The sequence below is a fragment of the Rhincodon typus genome, chromosome 18, assembly GCF_021869965.1.
Source record: "Rhincodon typus isolate 14 chromosome 18, sRhiTyp1.1, whole genome shotgun sequence".
Classification (NCBI taxonomy): domain Eukaryota; kingdom Metazoa; phylum Chordata; class Chondrichthyes; order Orectolobiformes; family Rhincodontidae; genus Rhincodon; species Rhincodon typus.
Genome location: NC_063349.1, coordinates 48,461,863 through 48,474,077, shown reverse-complemented (window position 1 = coordinate 48,474,077; position 12,215 = coordinate 48,461,863). Strand labels below are relative to the sequence as shown.

At 41.8% G+C, this 12,215-nt stretch overlaps 1 protein-coding gene and 1 non-coding gene across 2 annotated transcripts; both read right to left on the bottom strand.

Moving 5' to 3' along the window:
• Positions 1-2,270: 2,270 nt before the first annotated feature.
• rpl18a (ribosomal protein L18a) lies at positions 2,271-12,210 on the bottom strand. The gene is made up of 5 exons (XM_020534215.2): positions 12,079-12,210; positions 10,207-10,386; positions 4,529-4,658; positions 2,509-2,618; positions 2,271-2,411 (listed from the first exon to the last, which is right to left on the bottom strand). The coding sequence occupies exons 1-5, from the start codon at positions 12,094-12,096 to the stop codon at positions 2,319-2,321; spliced, it is 531 nt and encodes a 176-aa protein (XP_020389804.1). The 5' UTR covers positions 12,097-12,210; the 3' UTR covers positions 2,271-2,318.
• Positions 10,455-10,589, bottom strand: LOC125485416. Its single transcript, XR_007264145.1, has one exon. It is a non-coding gene; the product is annotated as a small nucleolar RNA SNORA68 (small nucleolar RNA).
• Positions 12,211-12,215: the final 5 nt, after the last annotated feature.

The following is a 12,215-nucleotide window of genomic DNA, read 5'->3' as shown; positions in this document are numbered from 1 at the left end:
TCATAATTTAGTCAGAGCCAACTTGCTTTTCCCCTGCACATTATTTCTGTTCAAATAAACCTCTGATGCTTTCTTAAATGCCTTAGTTGAGCTGTACTTCTATGCTGTGCATTCCAGACTCAAACAACTCACTATGCAAAACAAAGCTTGCCTGGGTGTTTTCCTGGTGGAGGAATGTGTAATAAAAATTATGTCTCACTTTCTCTTTACTGATTTACTGACTCCTACATTTTCTCTCTCTCTCACACACACACACACACACACACACACACACACGCACGCTGTGGGGGGGCAAAAAAACCAGGAGATTAGAATTTCCTCAGTTGAAAGAAAAAAATACACAAAACTTTTGCCTCACTTTGGATTTACTTCTAATGCAAGATATTCCAAATTGTGACCTCTGGTGTTCAATTTTACAGGCAGTAGTAGTTTCTCTCACTCTATTTTGATCTAACCCCTGAAGATTTTTAGAACTTCTTTGCCTTTTCTGTCCAAGCAAAACAGTCCTTTCTTCGTAATTGAAGTGTCTCATCTTTGGAACCATTCTCATAAACCTCTTGTACACTTTCTAACACATTTCCATCCTTCATATAGTGTAGCACCCAGAACTGGACATGATGCTCCATCTGAGGTCTAACCAATCTTACACAAATTAATCACACTTCCCTGCTCTTAGAGATAGCAAGAACTGCAGACACTAGAGTCAGAAACAACACAGTATGGAGCTGGAGGAACACAGCAGGAAAGTTGACATTTCAGGTCAGGACCTTTCTTCAGAACCGTGTTTTCCCTGCTCTTATATCTGTGCCCTTATTTATGAAGCCTTCAATACTGTATGTTAATAAAGCAGTTATTTCCCTGCATATAATTTCTGTTCAAATAAACCTCTGATGCTCTCTTAAATGCCTTAGTTGAGCTAAGAAATAATGTGCAGGGGAATACTGTCTGCTTTATTAACAACTCTACCTGCCCTGCTATTTACCAACATATACACCCAGATGTCTCTTGCACTGCACCCTTTGGAACAGCACTCTTTAAATTGTTCTATGTTCATTTCACAGTAAATCACCATCTTTTCCTGCACTGAATTTCTTCTACCATCCCACCAACTTAAAATCCCTTTGTGCCCCAGTTAATAATTCTCCTAAGTTCTGTCATCTTTGAATTTGCTCCCTGCACATATAAATCTAGATTCTCTGGGGAATACAACAGCTTCTCATTAACCTTCTTGGCTTTTCAAAAAACTCCAAATTAGATGCACACAATTTCCACATAACCAGTCCATGCTCTTAATAATCAAGATAAATTTTTCCATGACTATTAATTCTATCCCAAATAATTAATTCTCAAAGTTTCCCCACCACCATTGTTGAATTAATTCATTAGTAATTGCTAGACTCACCTTTAATAACCTGTTTGATAGAGAGTGAAACGGTCAAAATTTTCCTGTCTTCCGCACCATTCCCAAACCCAGGGAAGATTAAAAAATTATTGCTAGTGCCTCTGTAATTTCCACTCACTCCTTCAAAGTCCTTGGATGGATCTCATCTAGTCCTGGTGCCAGATCAGCTTTAAGCACCAACAGCCTATCCACTACCTCATCAACTTTAAACTCTCCTAGTGACTGTTTTCTCTTTTATCACCACGACCTGGGCAGCATCTACCTCAGATTTAGACAGATGCAAAACCTTCATTTAGCACCTCAGCCTTGCCTTGATGTGCAAATTCTCATTTTGGTCCTTAATCAGACTACTCCTCCTCTTATTACACTTTCACCATTGTTGTGCTTGTAGAACAGTATGGGGTCTCCCTTTATGTTTACTGCCAATCTCCAGTGATTAAAAGGTAGTGGGTATTTTTAATTAAAGAATGTATTAATGTCCAGAAATTCTATGGTCATAAAACAAGAGCAGCAGTTGGCGATTAAGTCCATTGGGCTTGCTCTGCCATTCAATACGATAATGCTAATCATTCAACTCCGTACCCTGTTCCTGTTTTCTTCCATATCCTTTCAGCCTCAAAAACTATATCTAACTCCCCCTTGAAAACATTCTGACAGAATTCCACTGACTCAACTCTCTCTGGGTCAAGAAATTTCCCTTCATCTCAGGCCTAAATGACCTACCATGTATCGTTAGACTACAACACCTGATTTTGGACCCTCTACGGCATCATTTCTGCATTTGCAGTGTCTAATATTAATGATGTGATAGAAAATCTAAACATACAAATAAGATTTACTACTCAAGGAGGTAGCAGGAGCCAGAAGCTGTCAGCAAGACTTCTTATTTTAATACAGCTCCAAAAATCAATACATTTTAGAAGAAAGTGTTTGGTCTCTTGGTGGTGAAACGTGGTTTGTGCTGTTGACGCAGGATTCTGTGTGGCAGAGGGAACTTGATCTTGGAATTCTGGAAAATAGTCAAATAGGACAGGATCAAATCAAGTTCATAAGCAGAAAACTCAAATTTCTGAATTAGGACACCAACATAATTAATTAATACTTACATGGAACTGCTTAATAGCAGGTCGGCGACATTTGCTTGATGCAATCTCCTCTACTTTCATGATTTGAATGGAGTGAGCACGAGCACGATGGCGTGCTCCCATGTCACGGTCTGCAAAGAATTGAAAATAAAGAATTCATAAGAAAGCAAAAAAATGAAATAATACTTAAGATCCACATGTACAAGATTTTGTTCCAGTAACTTATGAAACTAGCTGAAATTTAAACAGCCAGTCAGTCTCCATGTCTCCTTCATACCTCAGAGCCACGTGATCCATATTTAATTTTTTAAAAAAGGTGTTCTTTTTAAGCGGTTGTAGTTGCTAAGGAGGTCCTCATTTTAACATTGTTCCCATGTTCGTTCCTTACACGTTTAGGGCATCTCTCACCGAAGTGTTGGGCAATGACATTCACCAATGGGAGAATCTAAGCATGGTCCTTTGACATTCAATGGCATTAACATGCCAATTCCCTAAAGCCTGTCCATCAATGACACAAGTCAGAAGTATGATGGAACAGCCTCCACTTGCCTGGATGAGTGAATTCCAACACAAGGTTGATACCATCCAGAACAAAACAATCTACTTGATTGGCACTACATCCACAAGCACCACGAACATACAGTAACAGCATTGTGTACTAGCTACAAGATGCATGGCGGAAATTCATCAAGGGCCCTTAGACAGAATGTTCAAAACCCATGACCACTACCATCTAGAAGGACAAAGGGTACAGATACATGGGAACCCCATTGCCTGCAATTTTGCCTCCAAGGCACTTATCACCTTGTCTTGGGAATAGGTCACTGTTCCTTCAGTGTCACCAGGTCAAAGCCACACAACTCCCTCCCCTACAGCTTTGCGGACAAACCTAGACTGCAGTATCTCAAAGGCAGTTCTCCACCATCCCAAGGACAACTAGGGTGGGCAATAAATGCTGACATAGTCATTGATGCCCATAATGATTTTAAAAAAACACCAGGACTATAAATTTCAAACACCATGGGCAAAGTTGCATTCAAAAATAACAAATATTCATTAGACATGCAATGTCAAAGCCGACCAGGACACAAGAGTAAAATTGAGCAAGCAGTTAGCACCAGGTGACTGATCCCTCAAATCAAAGTAATTCTGCTGTAGTGACCACATTGGGCACGTACCCGTCACTAACAAAAATATGGCAACCAGTTTATGGTACCAGTCTGGGTATTCTGATCCACACGAGGATGCCTGGGTCAGAGATATGTTTTCGCTTCATTTTTTTAAGAAGTAGGGCATTGGTGAACAGAAATGCTTGAACTGCAGGTGCTGGAAATGGGAAAGAGGAAGTGCTGGAAAAACTCAGCAGGTCTGGCAGCATCTGTGGAGAGAACACAGTTAACATTTCTGGTCCGATGACCCTTCTTCAGAATGGAAAATAAATCTTGTGCAACGCAATCCAATATGCCCTTGCATTAAGTAGCTTCAGCTAGCCTGAATATATTCATGAAGCACCATCTGAATAAGTCATCAATTGCTTTAAAGCAATTGGATATCTGTAAATGACCTCCAGTCATGAGAAAGCATCCTTCCTTTGAGGCAGAAGCTGCAGATCCATTTCCCATTTCAGGATTTGACAGCAAAGAAGGTGCATTTGTAATGTAAACAAACTGGTTGAGTACCAACCTGCAAATCTTTGACACACTGAAGGGCACTGAAAGGCCAGGAAGTTCCCGCTCAGTTGTAAGTCATGAAAAGACAATCAAAACCTTTCCTATAATTATCTATAGTTGATAATGCAATGTATGCTGTCATAACAACTCTGATTCCTTTGGCAGGCGGGGCCAGCTACAGAGACAGATGGGATGGATTCAGGACCTTACCTGGAGGTCAGTGTGTTGAGAGTTGGACCTGCTCTCAGATGGAGAAGCAGGTAAAACGATTAAATGCAGCAACAGCCTGCTGGAACTTTAATGCCTGTACTCCACATTATTGCACTTTGACAGAACCTAGATCTTATTGCACGTATAACAAAATTACTCACAGCACTGGGTGACGGCACCAGCAGTGGTCAGGTCTCTGTACTCCCTGTACATATTATGGGTTCCACTGCGAGAGTCATAGCGTAGCCAAATACCAAAGTTCTTCACTTTTACTGGTGATTTCTCAAAAACCTGTAACAATTAAACATGCCAATTAATAAGGTTCAATACAAAATGTCTCTCTCAGATCCGTCAAATTAAAGAAAAATCACAGACCACACTTCTCCTAGTTTTGGGGATATGGCTCAGAATAATTCACTAGAGTTGTCAAAACACAACATCTATCCACAGTCTGATGTTGATTTTGATTTAACTTTAGGCAGATGATTCAGTTTAGAAACTATGTGAAACAGAATTGGACATTGTCTCAGACATATCCTAAAGATTTGAGACATACTTGTAACACATTTGAAATAATTTTTAAATTGGAATAGAAGTCATATTGATGGCAAAAGAGGGGGAAAATATTTCCAAATTAGCTCCAAACTCAAGGCCATTGCAACATTGAGGGAAAACAGCAGTCAGAGTTATAGAGCACAGAAACAGCCCATATGCCTCTAAACGCTTCTTATTCATATACTCATCTAGATGACTTTTAAAATGTTGTAATTATACCCACCTCTACCATTTCCTCTGGCAGCTCATCCCGTACACACACCATCCTCTGCGTGAAAAAGTTGCCCCTCAGGTCCTTTTTAAATCTTTCCCCTCTCACCTTAAACCTATGCCCTCTAGTATTGGACTCCCCTACCCTTGGAAAATGACTGACTATTCACGCTATCCATGACCCTCATGATTTTATAAACCTCCAATGCTCCAGGGAAGATAGCCCCAGCCTATTCGGCCTCTCCCTAAAGCTCAAACCCTCCAACGCTGGTACCTTCCTTGTAAATTGTTTCTGAACCCTTTCAAGTTTAACAACATCTTTCCTATAACAGGGAGTTCAGAGTTGAACACACTTCAAAAAGTGGCCTAACCAATGTCCTGTACAGCTGCAACATGACCTCCCAACTCTCATACTCAATGTTATGACCAATGAAGACAAGCGTGCCAAACACCTCCTTCACTACCCAGTCTCCCTGTGACTCCACTTGGAAGGAACTATGCACCTGCATCCCTAGGTCTCTTGTTCAGCAACATTCCCCAGTACCCTACCATTAACTGTACAAATCCCGCCCTAGTTTGCCTTCCCAAAAGACCTCACATTTATCTAAATTAAACTCCATCTGCCGCTCCTTGGCTCATTGGCCCATCTGATCAGGGTCCCATTCTTCACTGTACACTACACCACTAATTTTGGTGCCATCTGCAAACATACTAACCATACTTCCTTTATTCACACCCAAATCGAATCATTTACATTAATGACGAAAAGCAGTGAATACTTTAGGAACTTTAACTACATAAAATCAGGAAATAATAAAAACTCCCATTTCAAGGCTGTGACAGAAGGCATAATTCAGACAGGGAAAAGTATATTATTCACAAAGAGTGTACATACAGAAGAAGGCCAATGCAAGAGGAAAAGAGTTAAAATAATTCCTGGGGGTAAAAGTATGCACTTTATTTCCTTCTTAAAAGGAAAAACACTTACAGGACAGTCATTTCTTATATATTTTAATGACGGGATTTAAATGCAAGGCCATAAGTAGTTTGCAGATGATATAAAAATTGGCCACGTGTCTAGTGAGGAAGAGAACTCTAGCCCGCACAAAGATTTTGATTGTTTAGACGGGCTGAAGTGCCAAACTAAATTCATTATTTTCACACTGATTTGGGAGTGACTAGGTATGGCAGCAAATCTGGGATAGCAGGACTAATGTGTAGTGAGAGACTGAATCAGTTAGGACTATATTTGCCAAAAAAGAACAAGGTGGGGGCAGGGAATCCTGTAAAATTTTAACAGAACTAAACATGGTAGATGCAAGAAGGATGCTCCCAATCACCAGGCAGTTCAGAACCAGGGATCACAGTCCAAGGAAAGGGGGCAGGCCTTTTAGGAGAGAGATGAGGAGAAATTTCTTCACCCAGAATGTGATTAGCCTGAGCAGTTCTCTGCCACAGGAAATTGTTGAGGCCAAAACACTGGGAACTTTCAAGAAAGATTTAGATATAGTTCTTACGACTAAAGGATCAAAGAATACAGAGAAAAATTGGGAATAGGGTACGGAGTTGAATGGCCAGCCACAATCATATTGAGTAGCAGGGCAAGCTCAAAGGCCCAAATGACCTACCCCTGCGCCTGTATTCTGTCAGTCAAGATCAACTAAAATGAGCTATACACTGCAGACAAGCAGGCTAATCTTAAAACGCTAGAATGCAGTTCTATGACCATCAAAACTACTGGCTCTTTGAGTGCCAAGTTGTTTTTCCTGTAGTTCTACAGATACTTTGTCATAATTATCACAGTTCTGTCTTAAGCCATGGTGAATCTGCCTCCAGTACTCTTGGGTGCATTTCAGATGCTAACCACCCATTGTTTGCGAATAAATTTTTTTTATCTCTTCACCTTTTGTTTGTTTTGCCATTCCCTATAAATTGGTGTTCTCTGGTTTTCAATATTGGGAAGTTTCTCCCTGTCTGTTTTGTCTAGACTCCACATGAATTTGAACACAATCAAATTTTATCTCTTGCCGTCTAAGGAGGAAACGTTAGGCTGGAATCAGATCTGATGTTACTAGGTAAGAAAGGATGGAAATTGTGCAGGCAGTGGACACAATCTTCCAATCGTCCTGCTGCCAGAGGACTGGATAATTGCAAATGTTACTACCTACTTTAGGGCAGTACGGTGGCTCGGTGGTTAGCTCTGCTGCCTCACAGCACCAGGGACCCGGGTTCGATTCCAGCCTTGGCCGACTGTCTGTGTGGAGTGTGCACATTCTCCCCGTGTCTGTGTGGGTTTCCTTTGGGCGCTCCGGTTTCCTCCCACAGGCCAAAGATGTGCAGGCTAGGTGGATTGGCGATGCTAAATTGCCCCAGAGTCTAGGCTGCAAAATGCAGGGATTGGTTAGGGGGTGGATTGGTCTGGACTCGATGGGCCGAATGGCCTACTTCCAGTGTGGATTCTGAGATTGTCCAAAGATTCAGAACAGCAGATACTTAAAAATTCAATCATAGGATATGGGCTTGCTGGCTGGACCAGCATTTATTGCACACCCCCAAAAGCCAGTGATGGCAGTGGTGAGCCAACTTCTTGAACTGCTGCAACCCATGAGGAGTATCTGCAGCCACAAAGCTGTGAAGTTTCAGGATTTTGACCTAGCAACACCAAAGGAACACAATGTAGTTCCAAGCCAGGATGGCATGTGGCTTGGAGAGGAACTTGCAGGTGATGGCACCTCCATGTATTTGCTGCCTACATCCTTCCGGGTGGTGGAGTTCATCGGTTTGGAGGGTACTATCTAAGGAACTTTGTGAATGCCCACAGAGCATCTTGTAGATGGTGCAAACAGCTGCCACAGCGCATCAGTAACAGATAGGCGGGTGGTCAAAAGTGGGGATGGGGTGCAAATCAAGAAAACTTCATCCGATTTTTTTTTGGGGGGGGGGGGGAAGGCAGCATTGCGTTTCTTCAGTGGCATTGGTGCTGCACTCATCTAGGGAAGGAGAGATCATTCCCTCACACTCCTGGCATATGCCTTATAGATAGTGGACTGGTTTTGAGGAATTATGAGGTGAGTTTTTCACAGAATTCCTTATTTCTTATTGGTCAGAGTCAAGAAGAAGAATTGGTCATTTAGCCCTCCCATCCTATTCATGTCTGATCACTTACCTCAATTCCAATTTCCTGCAGTATTCCCGTATTCCTTCAACATAAAAATGTACCAAATCTGTCTTGAACACACTTGTCAACCGTCCAAATGCACAAATGCCAAAGCTTTACCACAACCGTTCGAAGGAATTTTGCTCATTACAGCTATAAATGGATAACCCCTCATTGAGATTTTTGACCCGATGCTTCCAGATTCCTCTAGCCAGTCGAAATACCTTCCTAACATCTGTTCATTAAAAAATGGCTTTTCAATTAGGTCACCACGTTTTCAAAATACCAAGGCACTTTGTCCCAGTCTACTGAATCTCTCCTCATAGGGCAATCCCATGACCTAGGATTCATTCATTTGAATGAACCCTTCTAAACCAAGGATATTCTTCCTAGGTAAAGATCCAGAAGTGTATGCAATATACTATGTATGGTTTCACATTATTTCAGTAACTTTCCTTCCAAGTTGGATAACCACATACTTTCCCACATTATATTCTGTCTGCAATTTTCTTGCCCATCCACTTGGTCTATATCCATCCTGTCCTGTCTAATTTCCTACGTAACTTAGCAAACTTGGCTTCCTCAGGTAACTTTTCTCATTGGTACAGACTACAAATAGCCATGGCCCCAGCACTTCCCCTCCTGGTAACTATACCATCATTGGCTGGGAGGGATAGTGGGAACTGCTGATGCTGGCGAATCTGAGATAACAAGGTGTACAGCTGGATGAACACAGCAGGCCTAGCAGCATCAGAGGAGCAAGAAAGCTGCCTCCTGCTCCTCTGATGCTGCTAGGCCTGCTGTGTCCATCCAGCTCTACACCTGGTTATCCCATCATTGGCTGAGTTTTTTTGGGCTGTTTCCTGCCTGTTAGCCAATCCACAATCAATAGCAATATGTTATCCAAATACCCAATCTTGTGTAATAACCTCCTGCATGGCACAAATGTGGATTTGACTGGGTTATTCACAAAGATCATACTAACGACCCATTTCCCTCCTCTTCTTTACTGTCTGTTATTCAATGCTCCATCAGTGCTAACCCTGAGGTGGTATCTTGTCAAATAATCTCCAAACAATGGATAATGAAGCATACAGGCTAACTTACTCTAGCCAAGTCAAGGGGAGAGGGCTGGATATTGCTAGAAAGGTTTAACCATTAGTACATCCATAGATAGAGCACTGCACACAGTCTTGGAAAGTACAACATTGCAAAGGTGTGATCTACTAGGGGGTAGAGAGAACATTTACATGGCAGTTTCAGCTGAAAAAAAGAATTGCTAGAGTGGGTATTTTTAAAGGAGAGGAGGCCAAGGGGAGATTAGCCAATTACACAAATTTATGATCTTAAATGAGTGAATAGGAATGATGCAATTCCCTTGGCAGAGGTCAGTACCAGAGGTTATAGACAAAGCAACTGATACAGTGAAGAGGAACTAAAGAGAACGTTTTTCAGTGGTGAGGTCTTGAATTCACTGCCAGAAGGGCTGAGAGGTAGAATCCCTTCACTGCATCGTTGGTAAAACCGAACAGATAAAATTTGCAATTCACAGCAAGTTCCAAGACTATCTGCCAGTCTTTTACAAATGCATTCTGTGATTTGTAAATCCAAACCAGGTAAAAGCTGGTCATAAAGAGCAACATTTCCTGAATCTGGACCAAAATGATGGAAACGTTGAGGGTCACCGGACCCGAAACGTTAACTCTTTTTTTCCTTCACAGATGCTGCTAGACCTGCTGAGCTTTTCCAGCAACTTTATTTTTGTTCCTGGAAAATACTTGGCTGTTTTGGCCTTTGGACTACTGGATGTCCAAAACGGGAGTAAAAACTGAAGCTGAGACATTTGAGAGATTGAAAAGCAAGAATATCAATCATCTAAACATATGCACTTTTAAACAAACAAACTAAAGAAATTACCAGTCCACAATAGACAATTTCACCAGCAGACTTCTTCAGTTTCTTCAGCATTGAAACAAAGTACCAGAATCGAGACTTGGCAACAATAGGATTTGGAGCAAAAATGCGCATCCGATAGAGTGGAGGGCTGGGCTCTTTTGGTGAGGGCAGGCGCCGCCCAATCACCTTGTACTCCTTAAGCTGAATTGTGAAAAATACAGATTAAAATACCACTCATAACAAACACACCACATATCCCCAGGACAAACACATGTAGTACCTTCAAATTCACTTTGTGAAACACAGATGGTTTCAAAAGGCGACAAGGTACTGTTCATTTCTGCACACTATAAAAAAAGGCATTAACAAGTGAAACATAATGACTTTTGGGTTTTGTGTGCAATACCAAAAAGTAAACTGCACTAAAGAGGCATAATAGTACAACGTTATTTTCATTGCACCTTTGTTCCATCAGTATTTTGTGATGGTGAATGTAGAATTTTCTACCTTCACCAACCAATCAACACCGCTGGAAACTGGAAGTTTAAAAATGGAAAACACCACATGGCCAGAAATAGTTACTATCAGTTGAAGAGAGTAACTAGATGTATAATCACAGTCCTGGAACATGAGCTCTAATTTCTTTCTGCCAGATCTACTGGGTTCCTCCCTTTTTTAATAACCAGTTCAAGTTTCAGATGGATGATCCTCTCCATTAAACATGTAACCAGCTGAAACTTAACTCTGTTTCTCTCTTCAGATACAGCCTTGACCCACTAGATTCCCCTAGCACGTTTAACATGAAAATTATGTGTATAAATCATCAAGCTTGTTACTTGATTCACTTCTAATTGAAAAGAATTATTGATGATGTTGGAAATCAGAAATAAATGTCAGAAAAAACTAAGGCTAGGTAGCATCTGTGTGGAGACAAAGAGCTAAAGTTCCACATTTGTTTTTACTTAAGTTTTAAAAAGGCACCTTTAAACAGAATTTGTCTCACTGGCTGCACCTGTGGAGAACTGAACTTGGCACAGTTTTTAAAAATTGTACATAAGATAAGGTTGTGTGCATGTGATATTGTAACCCCTGAAATAGTGTGCGTATTGTAATGACATGCATGGCAATGCTGCCTACACTAATGTTGTGTGGACTACCATGTTGTATAAGCTACCATTATGTGGACAAACTATTCTGTGGACTGCATATACTGCTATTGCGTGTACTGTGCATGCAATATGCTGTATTTAGTGCAATGCTCTGCAATACTAATCAGATTAGGCGAGGCAATGACCTAATCTACTCTAGAGACTATTTATGCAGAGACCTAAGTAATGTTTTGGGGAATTCCTCCGTGGAAAATGGTAGAATTTGAATGGAATAAAAAAAATTTTGAAAGAACTGTATTTAAAAGTGGAATGACAATTATTGGAAAAGCCCATCCGGTTCACTAATATCCTAGAGGTAAAGGAATTGCCATTCAGACCAGGCCTGACCCACACGTTGATTCTTAACGGCACTCTGGAAGATACACGCTGGCCCAACCGGCAAAGCCCAACATCCCGTGAATGAAGTAAAATAAACATGCAGTTATCCCCTCCCACTTGTACTGAAGGTTAATGTGAAGCTGGTCCTGGCTGTAGCATTGAGATCCACTCCCTCATCCCAGGGCCAGCAGCACATGGCTCCAGCCCTCCCAAGCCATGGCGGCCATGTTGAAGAAACACAGATTAACATTCCCGCTTCACAGAACCGGTCCGTGACAATCCCCTCTCCCCGTCACTCCCCAGTCACACACGGGTTACAATCGTTTCCCCCCCCCCCCCCCGAAGGACTGAACCACCGCCACCACCACCACCGCCCAGGGTTTCCTCTCCCAGTCCCTCAACCTACGACGCCTGATGCCTTCATGTCGCCACTCGATCGCCTGCCACCGAGAAGAGGACGTTACGTCACTGTCTGCCCGTCTTGCGCTCTCCACGCCGCCAGCTGCCGGAAATGACGAAACCATATCCCACCCACACGGGTTT

Bases quoted from the DNA above. Each gene is read 5' to 3' on its own strand.
- rpl18a (XM_020534215.2), bottom strand. The intron at 4,659-10,206 runs GTAATTTCTTTA...TAATTGTTACAG, and splicing joins AAATTGTCTATTGTGGACTG to GTTTTTGAGAAATCACCAGT. The intron at 2,619-4,528 runs GTGAGTAATTTT...AATTCTTTGCAG, and splicing joins TGGTGCCGTCACCCAGTGCT to ACCGTGACATGGGAGCACGC.